This window comes from Excalfactoria chinensis, chromosome 15, assembly GCF_039878825.1.
Source record: "Excalfactoria chinensis isolate bCotChi1 chromosome 15, bCotChi1.hap2, whole genome shotgun sequence".
Taxonomy (NCBI): domain Eukaryota; kingdom Metazoa; phylum Chordata; class Aves; order Galliformes; family Phasianidae; genus Excalfactoria; species Excalfactoria chinensis.
The window spans coordinates 232,254-245,817 of NC_092839.1; the positions used below are offsets into that span (position 1 = coordinate 232,254).

Below are 13,564 nucleotides of genomic sequence, written 5' to 3' on the forward strand. Positions count from 1 at the left end.
CAGACATGGGGTCAAACTTTTCCTTTTCTGGGGGCTGTGAGTTGGGCTGAGGTTTTGTAAGTCCATGATATGGGGCTTTCTTCACCCCTTACCCTATCAGAGCTGCTGCTTGTCAGCACCTGTTACAGGTCTTGTCCAAGGTGTGTTCCCAGGAATGTGGGACCAGGATCCTGTGCTTAAGTGCCCCATGGTGCACTCAGCTGTCAAGACCTGGTTGATGGGAGCAGGAGGAGAGTGAGCAGTGCTACTGTGGGATCCTGCACTCATGTCCTCTCATCCTGGCATTTTATCTGCTGGCTTTGCATTGGTACCTCTGCCCTGAATGAGAATAGAAAGTGTCTGGGTCACAGGATGGGAGGGCTGGGCTGTACAGACTCCCCTCACTGCTGGAGGGGAGCAGACATGCTGCAGCTGATTGCTGTGTGGTGTTGGGCTCTCAGTTGGCTCAACCCAGGCAGCACATGTTGTGGGCATCGGTGGACTGTGAGCACCAGACACTCTCTGCTTGTTCTCCAAACACTGGCATCCTCTGTGAGAGCTGTGCAGCCTGCACAAACAATGCACGTGAGGCCCCCTGTGCCACGGCTCTGTCCTGAGATGGTCTCACTGAGAAAATGAGAACATGGCACTGCACAGCAAGGAGGTGCCTGCACAACTGGAGATATGGGGCTGGCTGGCTTGTGGCTGCAGAGCATCACAGGCAGAGGTGAGCTGAGAGAGCTCATAAGCCCTCGTCAAAGCACCAATATGGGAAGAGGAAGAAGGGTTTCCACACTACATTTGTTTTACAAGCAGATGCATATATGTGCAAAGAAAGACCTAAATGGAGGATTTAAAGCTTTCATAGCTGTGATCTCTGTTCATCCATCCATCCCTTCGTTCTTTCCTTCCTTCTCATGTGCTCTCTCTGTCTGTTTCTCTCTCTGTCTCTCTCTCTTTCCCCATGGGTGCTGGGGTTTCCGTGCTGACAGAGGATGGAAGAGGACACCTTAGACGATTTTGCATCTGAGCATGGAGTTTCCCTAAGCATGGAGTCTTTCACGCAGAAAAGCCTTGTCTCTTCTCCTGAGGTTATCACCATACCTTTTCTTACCCCTGATTCTCACAGTTTGCCCTCCCCCTGGTGCCCCTCAGGGCCTCTCCAAGCAGAGTTGAAGCTGTTTGCTGGCATCTCTGGGTGGGTACAGGATCCTTCACTGTCACAGGGTCGAGGCTGTTGGTGAAATCTGCTCCCGTGCCTGTTGCTTTGGATCTGTGAGACAGGGTCCAAGGAGACCTGCTGGTAAAGCTCTGATGGCCAGTGGTGGTGGGGTATCCCCCAGGGTTGGCTCTGCTCTGCATGAAGGTCTGTGCTGGAGCTGGTACCAGAGGTCCCAGGAGAAGCTGAGACCCCTGACACTGTTGTTCTGCAAATATCTCCTCCAGGTGCAACAGACACCCAGCTACAACAGACACCCAGCTACAAACTGTCTTTAGCAGGCTTTTGTGTTTATCTCTCCCTTAAGCTGCAGTTACAGTTGCTTAGGCCCAGGCACCTTGAATTAGAACATCTCTGGATGCATCAAAAATATCAGGCTCGTGCCTGTACAAAGCAGGATCACCCTACTTTGAAGTCCTTGTTTTGTGAGTGAAAGTGTACTTTCAGCACTGCTTGCATACAGGGTTTTATCTCACATGATGGCAGTTCTTTCCCAGGACAGCTGATATAGGATAATAGAGTAGAAGAAAACTAGTCTTAGAAACTTGGCTCTGATGTGGTTGGACCCACCCACAACAGAATGTAGTGCACAGCAGTGCTGGGGTGCTGAGTGCACCCAAAAAAGGCAGCAGAGCAAGAGCAGCCTCAGTCTGAGGCAGGTGGACAGGGCCAGTGCATGCTGCTCCTTCTCACCGCAGGTTGCAATGCAGGTTGCATGCAGGATGGTCGGGGGCCCTCCCTGTGGGCTGCAGACCGTGTCTGTGCAGGATGGGCAGAAGTGAGATGCAGTGTCTGCTGGAGCAGAACCCTGCAGCCTTTGCACAGAAATCACAGTAGTGAGGTGGACACACAGTGCTTAATGCACGCCTTCAGGCCTTCTGCCCTGCAGGGGCCCTCAGGGTGCCAGGGCTGCACCTCTCCATGCATGAGATTTCTCTCTGCTGATGTATGGGATCTTGCCCACACATGACTAATGGTTTCCATGAGGAACTCAGGGTCCCTTGAGGGTGACTGCACAAAAATCAGCACACCTGCAAAGTTGGCATTGTGCTCAACTCGAACGTCCCTTGGTGTCCACGGAGTTGCTGAGGTTGGGTTTTCTGTCAACCACCACCTACACACAGCCACTTCTTCCCCCTCCCCACTTTGCTTGTCCTGCTGAGGGAGGGGCGCCGGATTAGAAGGTGAATGGAGTCCCCTCAGCTTTGGTGATGGTATGTCGTGTTGATCTTGGTTCATTCATTCTTCTCTCCTTATTGTAAAGCTCACATGTTCCTTTCTGGTGAGCCGTGTCTCCCTGAGGAGCCAAAAAAAACCACAAGGCAAATACATCAAACAGTGCCAAAGGAAAAAGCCACCTGTCTGCCCTGGGCTCCTCCAAGGTTGTGAGTTTTGCCTGCGGCCATCAGGTGTCTGCTCTGTCTTGTTTCATTTCTTTCCTATCTTCTAGTTTGTCCTCTCTTGTAACTTGTAGGTCATTGTGAAAATGTCCTTGCTAGCTGTTCCTGTTCTCTGGAGGAAGTTGTTGGCATAGATGAAGAAGATTTGAGAGCAAATTATCCCTTGGGATGTCAAGGTTGCTCTGTGGTCAGACCAGCATCATCACCTCTTAGACTAAGCTTCTACCTTGGCACACTCTGACCTGCCAGGTTCTCTGCTCTCCTGGAGGACATGCCCATGTATCCAGTTATTTGCCCTGAACACGCACAGAAGCCCTCAAGCTCTGAAGACCCCAGAGCTGTGGATCCAGGGCTGTTGCCAGAGATGGCTTTGAGCCATCTGAAGCAGAGAGTTCAAAGCATGCCACAAAGTAATCGCTGTTTCCCTGGAATGGGCCATACTCATCCCAGCAAATTTGATAGGAGCTGGTTTGGAGATTAATCTGGAGATTTGCAGTTTTTTCCTTAGTGGTATGATGTACTGCTATGGATCAACACATTGTTTCAGGCTTCAGATGACTTAAGGCTCTTTGATATCCACTTGTGTTAGAGCCTTAACTCAGAGCAGGAGCCTGACCAAGCTCATCATCTTTGTCCAGAGAAGGTCCCCTCTGAAGGACTGTGATTTTCAACCAGAAAAAGGGAAGGAGAAGACATGAAGAGATGCATACCTGTGCTTATACCTTATCCATTGATGTCTTGGCTGCAAAAAACCAAACAAACAAACAAAAAAAGGTGTTGAGCAGTGAGGCTGAAGTGCAGGAGCAGAAGAGAAGTAAGCAGTCCTCTGCCTTACTCACCCATAAGCATTCCTAGTGCCAGAAACTGGCAAGGGCATCCTGGCAGGATAAAGGCATCCGTTGAGTTAGTGGTAATGTTCCTTCAGGGGTCAAATTCACCCATGAAATATGGAGATACTCCTGGGAGTCACTGACCACCTCTGCTGCATCTTCTGTGGTATGAAAGGGAATGAAATTAGCGTGAGAATCCCACTGAGAGACACAGGTGTAGAGAAAAGGACCTGGAGAGCAGACAGTGTTTTGGAAAAGAGGTTACACTCAGGAGTGATACCAGGGAGGCTTCTATAAGTGGTGATGTAGGAAGCTGGCAGAGGATGGGTCCCCTGAGGGCTCAGCCTCCTATGGTGCTTCTGTGCAGGGTTGCTGGCTACTGCAGAGGAGGGGAACCCCATGCAGGGCATGCAGCCAGCAGGGATGGCATGGGATCACTCTGCAGTACCTGATCCTAAGGGAGAGTGCCCACCATGGTGGGTACACATGGCTACAAATGAAACAGAGTGGCCGGCTGGGTGCTCACAGCTCTGTGGGGCCTCCAGCTGAAGCACAGCTCCTGATGGTTCTCATGGCCGATTTTCATGGTTGCTGTGCAATAGCCATAAACTCTAATCAGAGCCTGAGAGAGAAAGGAGCCAGTGTGAGGCCCATTGATGGCCCAGGTGGTGCTGGAGCCACAGCCTAAAGATGCTGTGTGGCAGGAGCTTCTTTGGCATCAGTTTTAAACTGAGAAAGTTAGAATTAGATGACATGTTAGGAGGACATTATTTACTGTCAGAGCAGTGAGGCACTGGAACAGGCTGCCCAGAGAGGCTGTGTATTACCCCATCACTGTCAATATTCAAAGCCAGGTTGGATGGGCCGTTGGGCAATCCTATCTAGTGAAAGCTGTCCCTGCCCGTGGCAGCAAGGTTGAAACTATGTGGTCCCTAATGTCCCTTCCAACTCGTATTGCTTCATGATTCAGGGATTTTTTATTCATCCCCCTGTGGAAGCCCTTCTATTATCAATTATTTATCCTCCCTTCTTTCTCTCCTCTAAACTTAACTCTTTTCTCTCTGCTTCCCTTTGCCCTCTGTTTTTCCTTGTTCATTATCAGTTATTAGGTTTCCATTTCAGGGGCAATGACTCCGAACATTCAACCTGACACCTCCTGTATAGGGCATTGGCAGTCTAGCTCTCCTTGGCACAGCATGGTTTTCCTACTTTGAGCAGGGAGAGCGCAGCTAGCTGCATTCCTCTGGGGCTGCTGTACACAGTGGTGGTGCAGGAGGTCAGTCTGTCTCACCCTACAGAAGCAGTGCTGGCTCTGTCCTGCAGGCCTGTGCCTTGGGTGTCCCATGTTGTGGACTGAGCCAGCCTAGGATAGCTACAGGAGCCCTGTGGTGAGCTCTGCAGTACTGTGCCCACAGCTCTGCCCTTCATGTGCGTGCCATGTACCCTAGGATGGCTGGGGAGGCTGCTGGGCTTCCTCATCAGTACAAAAATGCTCATTGCTGTTTTCCTCCTGCTCTGTCGTTCTGGGTTATTTTCAACCTTCTGTTCCAGAAGTGGCTGAATTTTAACAGTGCTTTGTCCTTGGAGCCTGTGACATCTTCAGGTATCTTGCAGGACCAACACATGAATGTACTGAGTGTGTGTAGAAACAGTGATTTTAGCATCCTCCTCTGCACAGCAGCACAGGTGCATTTTGTTGTATCACAGACTCGCTGTGTCCTTGCTGCAGGATGCTCTGTAGCCTTCACCTGGTCCTTGCTGTAGTCCCTGCAGCTATCTCAGCTGCCAAGCCCATGGTCTTGTACATTTTATAGGTAGCCTCTTACAGGTTACTTTTCTGAACTGCTGATCTCATCAGAAACCTCTGCTTAATAATTGGTTATGTGAGTGAATCTGGGCAGTGGCATCTAGTAAGAAAGGGCCTTTCTAATTCTTGAGGTGGCTTCTCTTCTTGCTCACGCTACTTCTTGCTCAGTCTGCTGCAGTATTAGGGCATGTGGATGAAAGTGAAAGTAAAGGTAGTCAAATAAAGACCACTGCTTACAACCAAATCTCACTCTTTGCTATCACAAAAACTGCTGGAGCCAGTAGGAAAATGGGGGGTCAGAGTTTGATATGACTCACTGTGCTCTCTTGCTTCGTAGAGAGTGTCCTAACAGCTCTCAGTTTGTTGTTCCCACTTCTTTATTTCCAAAGAAGACACAGATTTTGCAGACATGTCAGTAGGCCATCAACCAGAACAGGACGTGGTTGCAGGCCCTGCAGAGGATAGAGGTACACCGTCATCTTCAGTGTTATCAATTTATACTCAAAGAGTCAGGTTTGATTCCAATTTAAATAATTTTATTAATTTCAGCAAGCAAAGCAAAAGGCAACTCAGCGCTGGGCGACAGGGGAATCACCGTCCCGCCAACTGTCGCACCCTCTCAGTCTTTTCACAGTCCTTTTAAGCAGTTCTATTTCCTGCCACGGTGGCTCTTTTTGGTGTACTCTGCGCATGTCTCCACTTCTGTTGCCAGGCGTTGTGTATATTTCGATCGTTGCAGTTGGAACTTTAGCTTCCTCTTGCGACGCTCCAGAGAACAGTTCTACTCACGCAAGCATAAAGGATTTAGCAAGCTTAAAGTCATATGTCTGTACTGACCACATCCTGAGTTAATGAACAAACAATCTTTATCACAGTCCCCCCTTTTTCTCTTCTTGCAAGTCTTTGTTTTGTTCATTAAATCGCTTTAATTCTTGTTGACTCCATTCTAGGTCATCTTCTCCAGGTCCGTCTTCAATGATTTCATATTTAGCCCTGATTAACATTAAGTGTGCTGCCTCAAGCCGGCTTCTAACAATCGCTATAAGTTTATTAAAAATACAAGGCCCGAAAGTTAATCCTAAAATTAACAAAATTACCGGTCCCGCTATAGTGGATAATAGAGTCGTGAACCATGGGGAGTGATTGAACCAGGTTTGGTACCAGCTTTGTTGAGATTCTCTTTCCCTCTCTCTCTGCTCTAACTGTTTTCTAAGTTCTGCCATAGTGTCCACCACTACTCCTGTGAGGTCAACATAGGTGCCGCATTGTTCTTTGAGGGCTACACATAATCCTCCACCTTGTTGTAATAGGAGGAGGTCTAAGCCTCTCCTATTCTGTAATACTACTTCAGACAGAGATCTTACAGACTGTGTTAGTGCATCAATGGCTTTCTCTATTTTCATTAAATCTTTATCTACTGATTTTCTGAGAGTTCTTAATCCCCCCTGTTGGGATACCAGAGAGGCTACACCAGTTCTACACCTGCACCTCCTATAGTCAGCAGCATAGCGATTGTTAGAGCCGTAAAAGGTTCCCTTTTAGCTAAGTGGTGCTCAGCGGTTATTTGGTGGTTCAATACATATTCCTTGGGATGATATATAATCCGTGGGATAACAATAACTTGTATGCAGTAGTAATGGGTAGTATTGAAAATTCTAGTGGATAGGCATGGGGTAACTCCCAGCCTGGCACAAACCCATTTGGCGTTGCGGGCAGGTAAAAGCCAATCACTCCTTACCTTTTTTCCTTGTATCTCTCTTGTTTGGTTGCAGAGATGTTTCTTTCCTTGTGGTATGTTTCCAACACACATTCCTTTCCCGGTTACTTGTGCTAGGGTGATTCCCGGAGTGGCACTTTTTCCCTGCTTCCACAGACATTCCCTGGGATTGGTTCCATTTATCCTCCTTACTTTTGCAACAAGACCAATTGCTTCATAAAAGGGAGGTCTTATATCATAGTATAACCAACATCATTTGGTTAATTCTGGGTGTGTTTGGTTTAAAACCCCAAAGCTAGCTTGCATTATTTTCCATAGGGCACTATATTCTCGGAGGGAGTGTTGGTTGGGGTTACAGTGATATTTTCTTCCCCTTCTTCATTAGTTATATATTTGGGATATTACAACTGTTTCAGCTAACACGGGGTTGGGTCCTACTGGTTCGGGATCATGCGGTACCCTTTCCTTTTTAATAAGGAAATGACCTCCTCGATCCTTTCCCAGTTCCCATAGTCTTATGCCCCAGGTTCTCCCTGTTAACCATCCTATATCGTCTAGTTTCTGAGGGAGTACCCTAATTTCTAAACCGCTACAATTCCCTGGGTCTCCAACGCTACCATCGGATCCTATGTCAGGCTTTATACATCCCTGGGGTTCCCAATCGATTGATATATACTGGTCCTGGCCTCCTCCTGGTGTGAACCCTAGTGCAATGGTCTCTCAACCCCAATATCCACAATAATATTCTCCTGGGTAACTTTTTCCAGGGTTGGACGATGGGCAGGCATAGACTCCCTTTTTATTAAGACAGGGTTGTGTTTGCACCAGGTCACAGGTTACACATTTAAAAGAAGGTGCTCCTGGGGTAATATTTGTTTGGATTGTCTTTTGATCTTCCCATCTAGTAAGAGACCATTTAAAAGGTTCATGTGTATTTTCAGCTAGACTTACTTCCAGTGATAAGCAAGACATAGTAACTATTATTACTAAAACCAGGCTCGGAATGGTGACTTCCTCACTGCAGTAATGGAAACGAAAGTTTGGATGAGGGTTAATCCCATTCTCGGGGCTTTTCCTGGGCCATAACTCCTTGACTCCACTGGTTGCAGGGTAACCCCCTCCACAGTCCTTGTCTCCTCTGCCTCGTCCGTCGACTCGGTTGCTTCGAGCCACGGGGTGTATCATCTTCTTTGCAGCAAGAGTATTCTTCAGGAGGGGACTTATACCCTTATTCCCGTTGCGGTTGTTAATCTCTGGGGCACTGCAACGTATCCCCTTTTTATTTTCTGTTGACACAACCCTGCAACAATCTTTGCCACAGATGGGGTTGGTTCGTTCGGATGGTAACAATATAGGCCCGGGTTTACCCCTTTCATAAAGATTCCCCACCACTCTTTAGATTTTATTTTTAGATTTCCTGCAGCCACCCTCTGGGCCAATATCTAATTAGTCGATCCACGTTGGGGCAACCAACAGGACTGACGCGCTCCCTTGGGAGGATATCCGTTCCTGCAGTGAGTCCATCACCTTTCCTTACACTAAACATTCATAACATACGAAAGGATAACAATCATTTTTCAGCATGTATCATTGCAAGTTATGCGAGCATCTTGTCCTGGAAGTATTCGTTTTAACGGCTTCTGTCTTTACTGACTGTTCCAGGACTTTCTGGACAGTTTTACTTTCAGATCTCCGGCAGGGCTGGTGACTGTCCAGTTACTGCTCACGGGTCCTTTAATACGGCTGGTGTGAGTCCAACCCTTTTCAGCAGTTCGGACAGCTGAATTGGTGGTTAATAATACTAAATACGGCCCTTCCCACCGGGGTTGTAATGTGCTCTCTTTCCCCATCTTTATCAGGACCCAGTCTCCAGGTTTTACCTGATGTAAAGCAATGTCAAGAGGGGGTCGCTGGGTTAATTGTCCCTTCTTCCACAATTCCTGCTGATACTCCATTAATTTGCTTATATATGTTTGGATGTTTTTGTCTAAAATTCCCGGATGTTCTTGGGGAGTCCCTATCTCATAAGGCATTCCATATAGCATTTCAAAAGGGGATATCCCTAAGTCTGTTCTTGGTTGAGTTCTAATATTTAAAAGTGCAAGGGGAATACATTTCGTCCATGGGAGTCTGGTTTCTATAGTTAATTTTGCTAGTTGTCTTTTTAATTCCCCGTTCATTCTTTCCACTTTTCCCGAGCTCTGAGGATGCCAGGGAGTATGTTCCTCCCACCTTATTCCTAACGCTTCTGATAAATTCTTTATTACTTTAGAAGTAAAATGGGGTCCTTGATCTGAGTCTATTACCTCCGTTACTCCGTATCTAGGGATTATATTTTCCAGTAAAGTTTTTGCTACAGTCTGGGCTGTAGCTCTTGTTGTAGGGAAAGCTTCAATGTAGTTTGTGAGGTGATCTACAATTACTAGTGCATATTTATATCCTCCTACCTTAGGAAGTTCTGTAAAGTCACTTTGGACTTTTGAAAATGGTCTAATAGCCAATGGTCTTCCTCCCATTGGGAGTTTCCTCTGCACTACTTTATTAACTTTTAAACATGTTGGGCATCCCTGTGTAATTTGTTTAGCCAAATCATGTAAGCCTATACACATGTATCTGATAGCAAATTGGTCTATTAACACTTGACTTCCCCAATGTGTCTTTTTGTGTATCTGAGTAAGTATTTGAGAGGCTATTGATTTTGGTAGCATCTCTCTCCCATCGGGTAAGTTCCAATTCCCTTTGGGATCTTTCTTGATGCCCATCTGACTCATCTTTTGTTCTTCCCTAGGTGTAAACAAAGGATTCTTTATCAAAGGATTCTTTATCTTTTCGCTCCCAGAGTCTAAATCCCCCATCTGGCTCAAAACCAGCTCCTTAAGGGCCGCTTGTTTGGCTTTTTGATTGGCAGCATTATTTGCCCTGGTTCTATAATCAGTACCCTTCTGATGACCCCTAAGATGTACTACAGCTAACCTGTTTGGTTTCCTTAATGCTGTCAAGATTTCCTTAATTAACTCCTGATGTATTAAATCTTTTCCTTGGGAACTGATTAATCCTCTTTCTTCCCAAATTTTACCAAAGGTGTGTATCACCCCGTAACTGTATTTGGAATCTGTGTATATGGTTCCCTCTTTCCCCTGTAATCTCTTTAGTGCTTGTAGTACTGCATATAGTTCACATGCTTGTGCTGACCAAGAATTGTTTAGAGGTCCTGATTCTAACACCTTGAGGGTTTTTCCATCTATTAGGGCATATCCTGATCTCCTTTTCCCTCCTACGACCCTGGAGGATCCATCTTGGGTCTGTGCTGGGTCCAGTCTTGTTCAACATCTTCATCAACGACCTTGATGAGGGGATAGTGACCACCCTCAGCAAGTTTGCTGATGACACAAAGCTGGGAGGATTGGCTGACATGCCTGAAGGCTGTGCGGCCATTCAGAGAGACCTGGACAGGCTGGAGAACTGGGCAGTAAGAAACCGGATGAGGTTTAACAAAAACAAGTGTAGAGTCTTGCACCTAGGTAGAAATAATTGCATGCACCAGTACAGGCTGGGGGAAGACCTGCTGTAGAGGAGCTCTGCTGAGAGGGACCTGGGTGTCCTGGTGGACGACAGGTTGGCCATGAGCCAGCAGTGTGCCCTTGTAGCCAAAAAGGCCAATGGCATACTGGGGTGCATTAAAAAGAGCGTGGCCAGCAGGTCGAGGGAGGTGATCCTCCCCCTTTACTCTGCCCTGGTGAGGCCTCATCTGGAATACTGTGTCCAGTTCTGGGCTCCCCAGTACAAAAAAGACAGGGATCTCTTGGAAAGAGTCCAGCGGAGGGCCACGAAGATGGTGAAGGGCCTGGAGCATCTCCCCTACGAGGAGAGACTTAGGGAACTGGGTCTGTTTAGCCTTGAGAAAAGAAGGCTGAGAGGGGACTTGATCCAGGTTTATAAATACCTGAAGTGTGGGAGCCATAGTGGCGAGGCTGGTCTGTTTTCAGTAGTGTGTGGGGACAGGACTAGGGGAAATGGACTGAAACTTCAGCATAGGAAGTTCCGCACGAATGTGCGCAAGAACTTCTTTACAGTGAGGGTGATGGAGCACTGGAACAGGCTGCCCAGGGGGGTGGTGGAGTCTCCTTCTCTGGAGATATTCAAGACCCGCCTGGACGCCTACCTGTGCGACGTAGTGTAGGGAGCCTGCTTTGGCAGGGGGGTTGGACTCGATGATCTCAAGAGGTCCCTTCCAACCCCTACAATTCTGTGATTCTGTGAACTACAAAGATTATTTCTCCATCCTCTAACTGTTCCTCCTCTAAGTCAGGTCTGATTTTTGTTTGTTCTTCAATCGTCTGAAGACAATCGTGTGTTAAATTTGTGTCCTCAGTTTTTCCATATAAAAACTGTGCAGGGTTTTGGAGGGTGGTAGTTTCCAAGGTTAAATTCGGGGCTTCTAACAAAATACCCTCATATTTCAAAAGAAGAGAATCTGATATCCACTTTTTGGCTTTTTGTTGTAAGACAGTTCTGATATTATGAGGTGATAACACCTTAATATTGCTATTGAAAGTAATTTTTCTAGCTTCTTCCACTAAAAGGGCACACCCTACAATTGCCTGTAAACAGGTGGGCCAGCCCTGACTCACAGGGTCTCATGACTTCGATAAGTACCCAACTGGTTTCTTCTTCCCTGCCCAATCTTGGGTTAAGACTCCCTGAGCTGAGCCACTGTCTATGTTGACAAACAGATAAAAAGGTCTTTTTAGATCTGGCAGACTTAAAACCGGGGCATTAACAAGATCTTCTCGCAACCTTTGGAAGTTTTCATCATCTGTCTCATCCCACTATAACAACCCATCCATGGTCAACTTTTTATATAAAAATTTGACTTTGTTACTATAGTCTTCAATCCACTGTCTGCAATATCCTACTAATCCTGGTACCTGCCTTACCTGTTTTTTGCTTGTTGGGGGTGGCAAGGACAGGATTCCTTTTACTCGCTCAGGGTCTATTCTCTTTTCTCCCCTACTAATGTAATGTCCCAAGTATTTGACTTCCTCTTCCATAAATTGGAGCTTGGCCTTGGATACCTTAAGGCCTTTCAATCCCAAAAAGTTTAACAACTTAATACTTTCTTTCCTTACTAGTTCTTCATCTTCTCCTGCAATTAATAAATCATCCACATATTGAATTAATGTTACACTAGGGTTTGTCTGGTACTCTTGCAAAATTTGTTCTAGGGCTTGTCCAAACAAGTTGGGGGATTCTGTAAATCCCTGGGGAAGAACCGTCCATCTTAACTGCTGTTTTCTATTGGTGTCCGGATCTTCCCACTCAAAGGCAAAATAATCTCTACAGGATTCATCTAAAGGGCATGCCCAAAACGCGTCCTTTAAGTCAATCACGCTGTACCATAAGTTTTCGGGTCCTAGCTTACTTAATAACGTATAAGGGTTGGCAACTACAGGAAAGCGGGTGATAGTTCGTTTATTAATTTCTCTCAGATCATGGACTAGTCGGTATGTCCCATTAGGCTTTTTTACGGGTAGTATAGGAGTGCTGAATGGGGACATACATGGTTCCAATAGTCCCTGGTTTATTAATCCCTCTATTTCAGGCTTTAAGCCTTTTCTTCCCTCTAATGAGATGGGATATTGTTTTATTCTGACTGGAATTTCTGGATTTCTAATTTTTATTGTAAAAGGAGGTATGTGCAATTGCCCCACACTCTCAGGGGAATACCAGACTTCAGGATTAATATTTTCTTCATCTTCTGCCTTGAGGGGGCAGAGCCTAATCTTTAGTTCATTTTCTTTTACTTCAAGTCCTATTCCTAATTGTATAATTAAGTCCCTCCCTAATAAGTTAAATTCAGCCTCAGGAATTATCAAAAAAATCTTCTATTCCCGTTTTGGATTCTGTTTCTATCATAACATTTTTAACAACCCCCACTCTAAAGGGCTCTCCTTTGGCGCCCACCACTAGGGCTGTTTCTCGGGATAATTTACATCCCGGAGGTAATTGTTGGATAGTAGATCTTTCGGCTCCCGTGTCCACCTCCACCAAAAATTTTAATTCTTCAGAGTGAGGACCTATTTTTAGTTTTATCAAGGGCTCCTGGTGGTTCGGGGTCCCCAGGATGTAGAGCCCCTGACCCCCCTAATCTTCTTTAAACATCTTCTCGTCTCGTATTCTGACTCTGCAATCTTTCTTCAGATGTCCCTTCTTATTGCAATAAAAGCAAGTCCTTTCCTCCCTCCTTTCTCCAACTCCCATTTCTGCCCCTGACCTTGAGGGCAATCCCCCTCGAGGTAACCGCCCTTCCCAACGATCTAATTCTCTACTTTCTCTCACGGCTGCTATCATCATCCTGACTTGTCTCTTATGACTCTCCTCTTCCCTTCTAACATATACTTTCTGCACTTCTCTAAGCAGTTCATCCAATCCTCTATCCTGCCAATTTTTAATTTTCTCGAGCTTCTTTCTAATATCTTCCCAAGATTTTGCTACAAACTGTGTTTTCAACAATGCTTGTCCCAATTGGGTTTCAGGATCTAAGCCTGAATATAATTGTAGATTCTTTCATAATCTTTCCAACCACTCGGTGGGGGTTTCATCCTTCTTCTG

At 46.2% G+C, this 13,564-nt stretch overlaps 1 protein-coding gene across 15 annotated transcripts in view; it reads left to right on the forward strand.

Moving 5' to 3' along the window:
• EPB41L1 (erythrocyte membrane protein band 4.1 like 1) overlaps positions 1–13,564 on the forward strand; it is a 76,894-nt gene that overhangs the window by 48,027 nt on the left and 15,303 nt on the right. For 9 of the 15 annotated variants that reach the window (XM_072349807.1, XM_072349805.1, XM_072349814.1 and 6 more), the window contains one exon: positions 972–1,070. The exons of the other annotated variants lie outside the window; for them this stretch is intronic. In XM_072349807.1, coding sequence (XP_072205908.1) covers positions 972–1,070 — 99 coding nt within the window. The remainder of the gene's footprint in view (positions 1–971; positions 1,071–13,564) is intronic. 15 annotated transcript variants of the gene reach the window in all.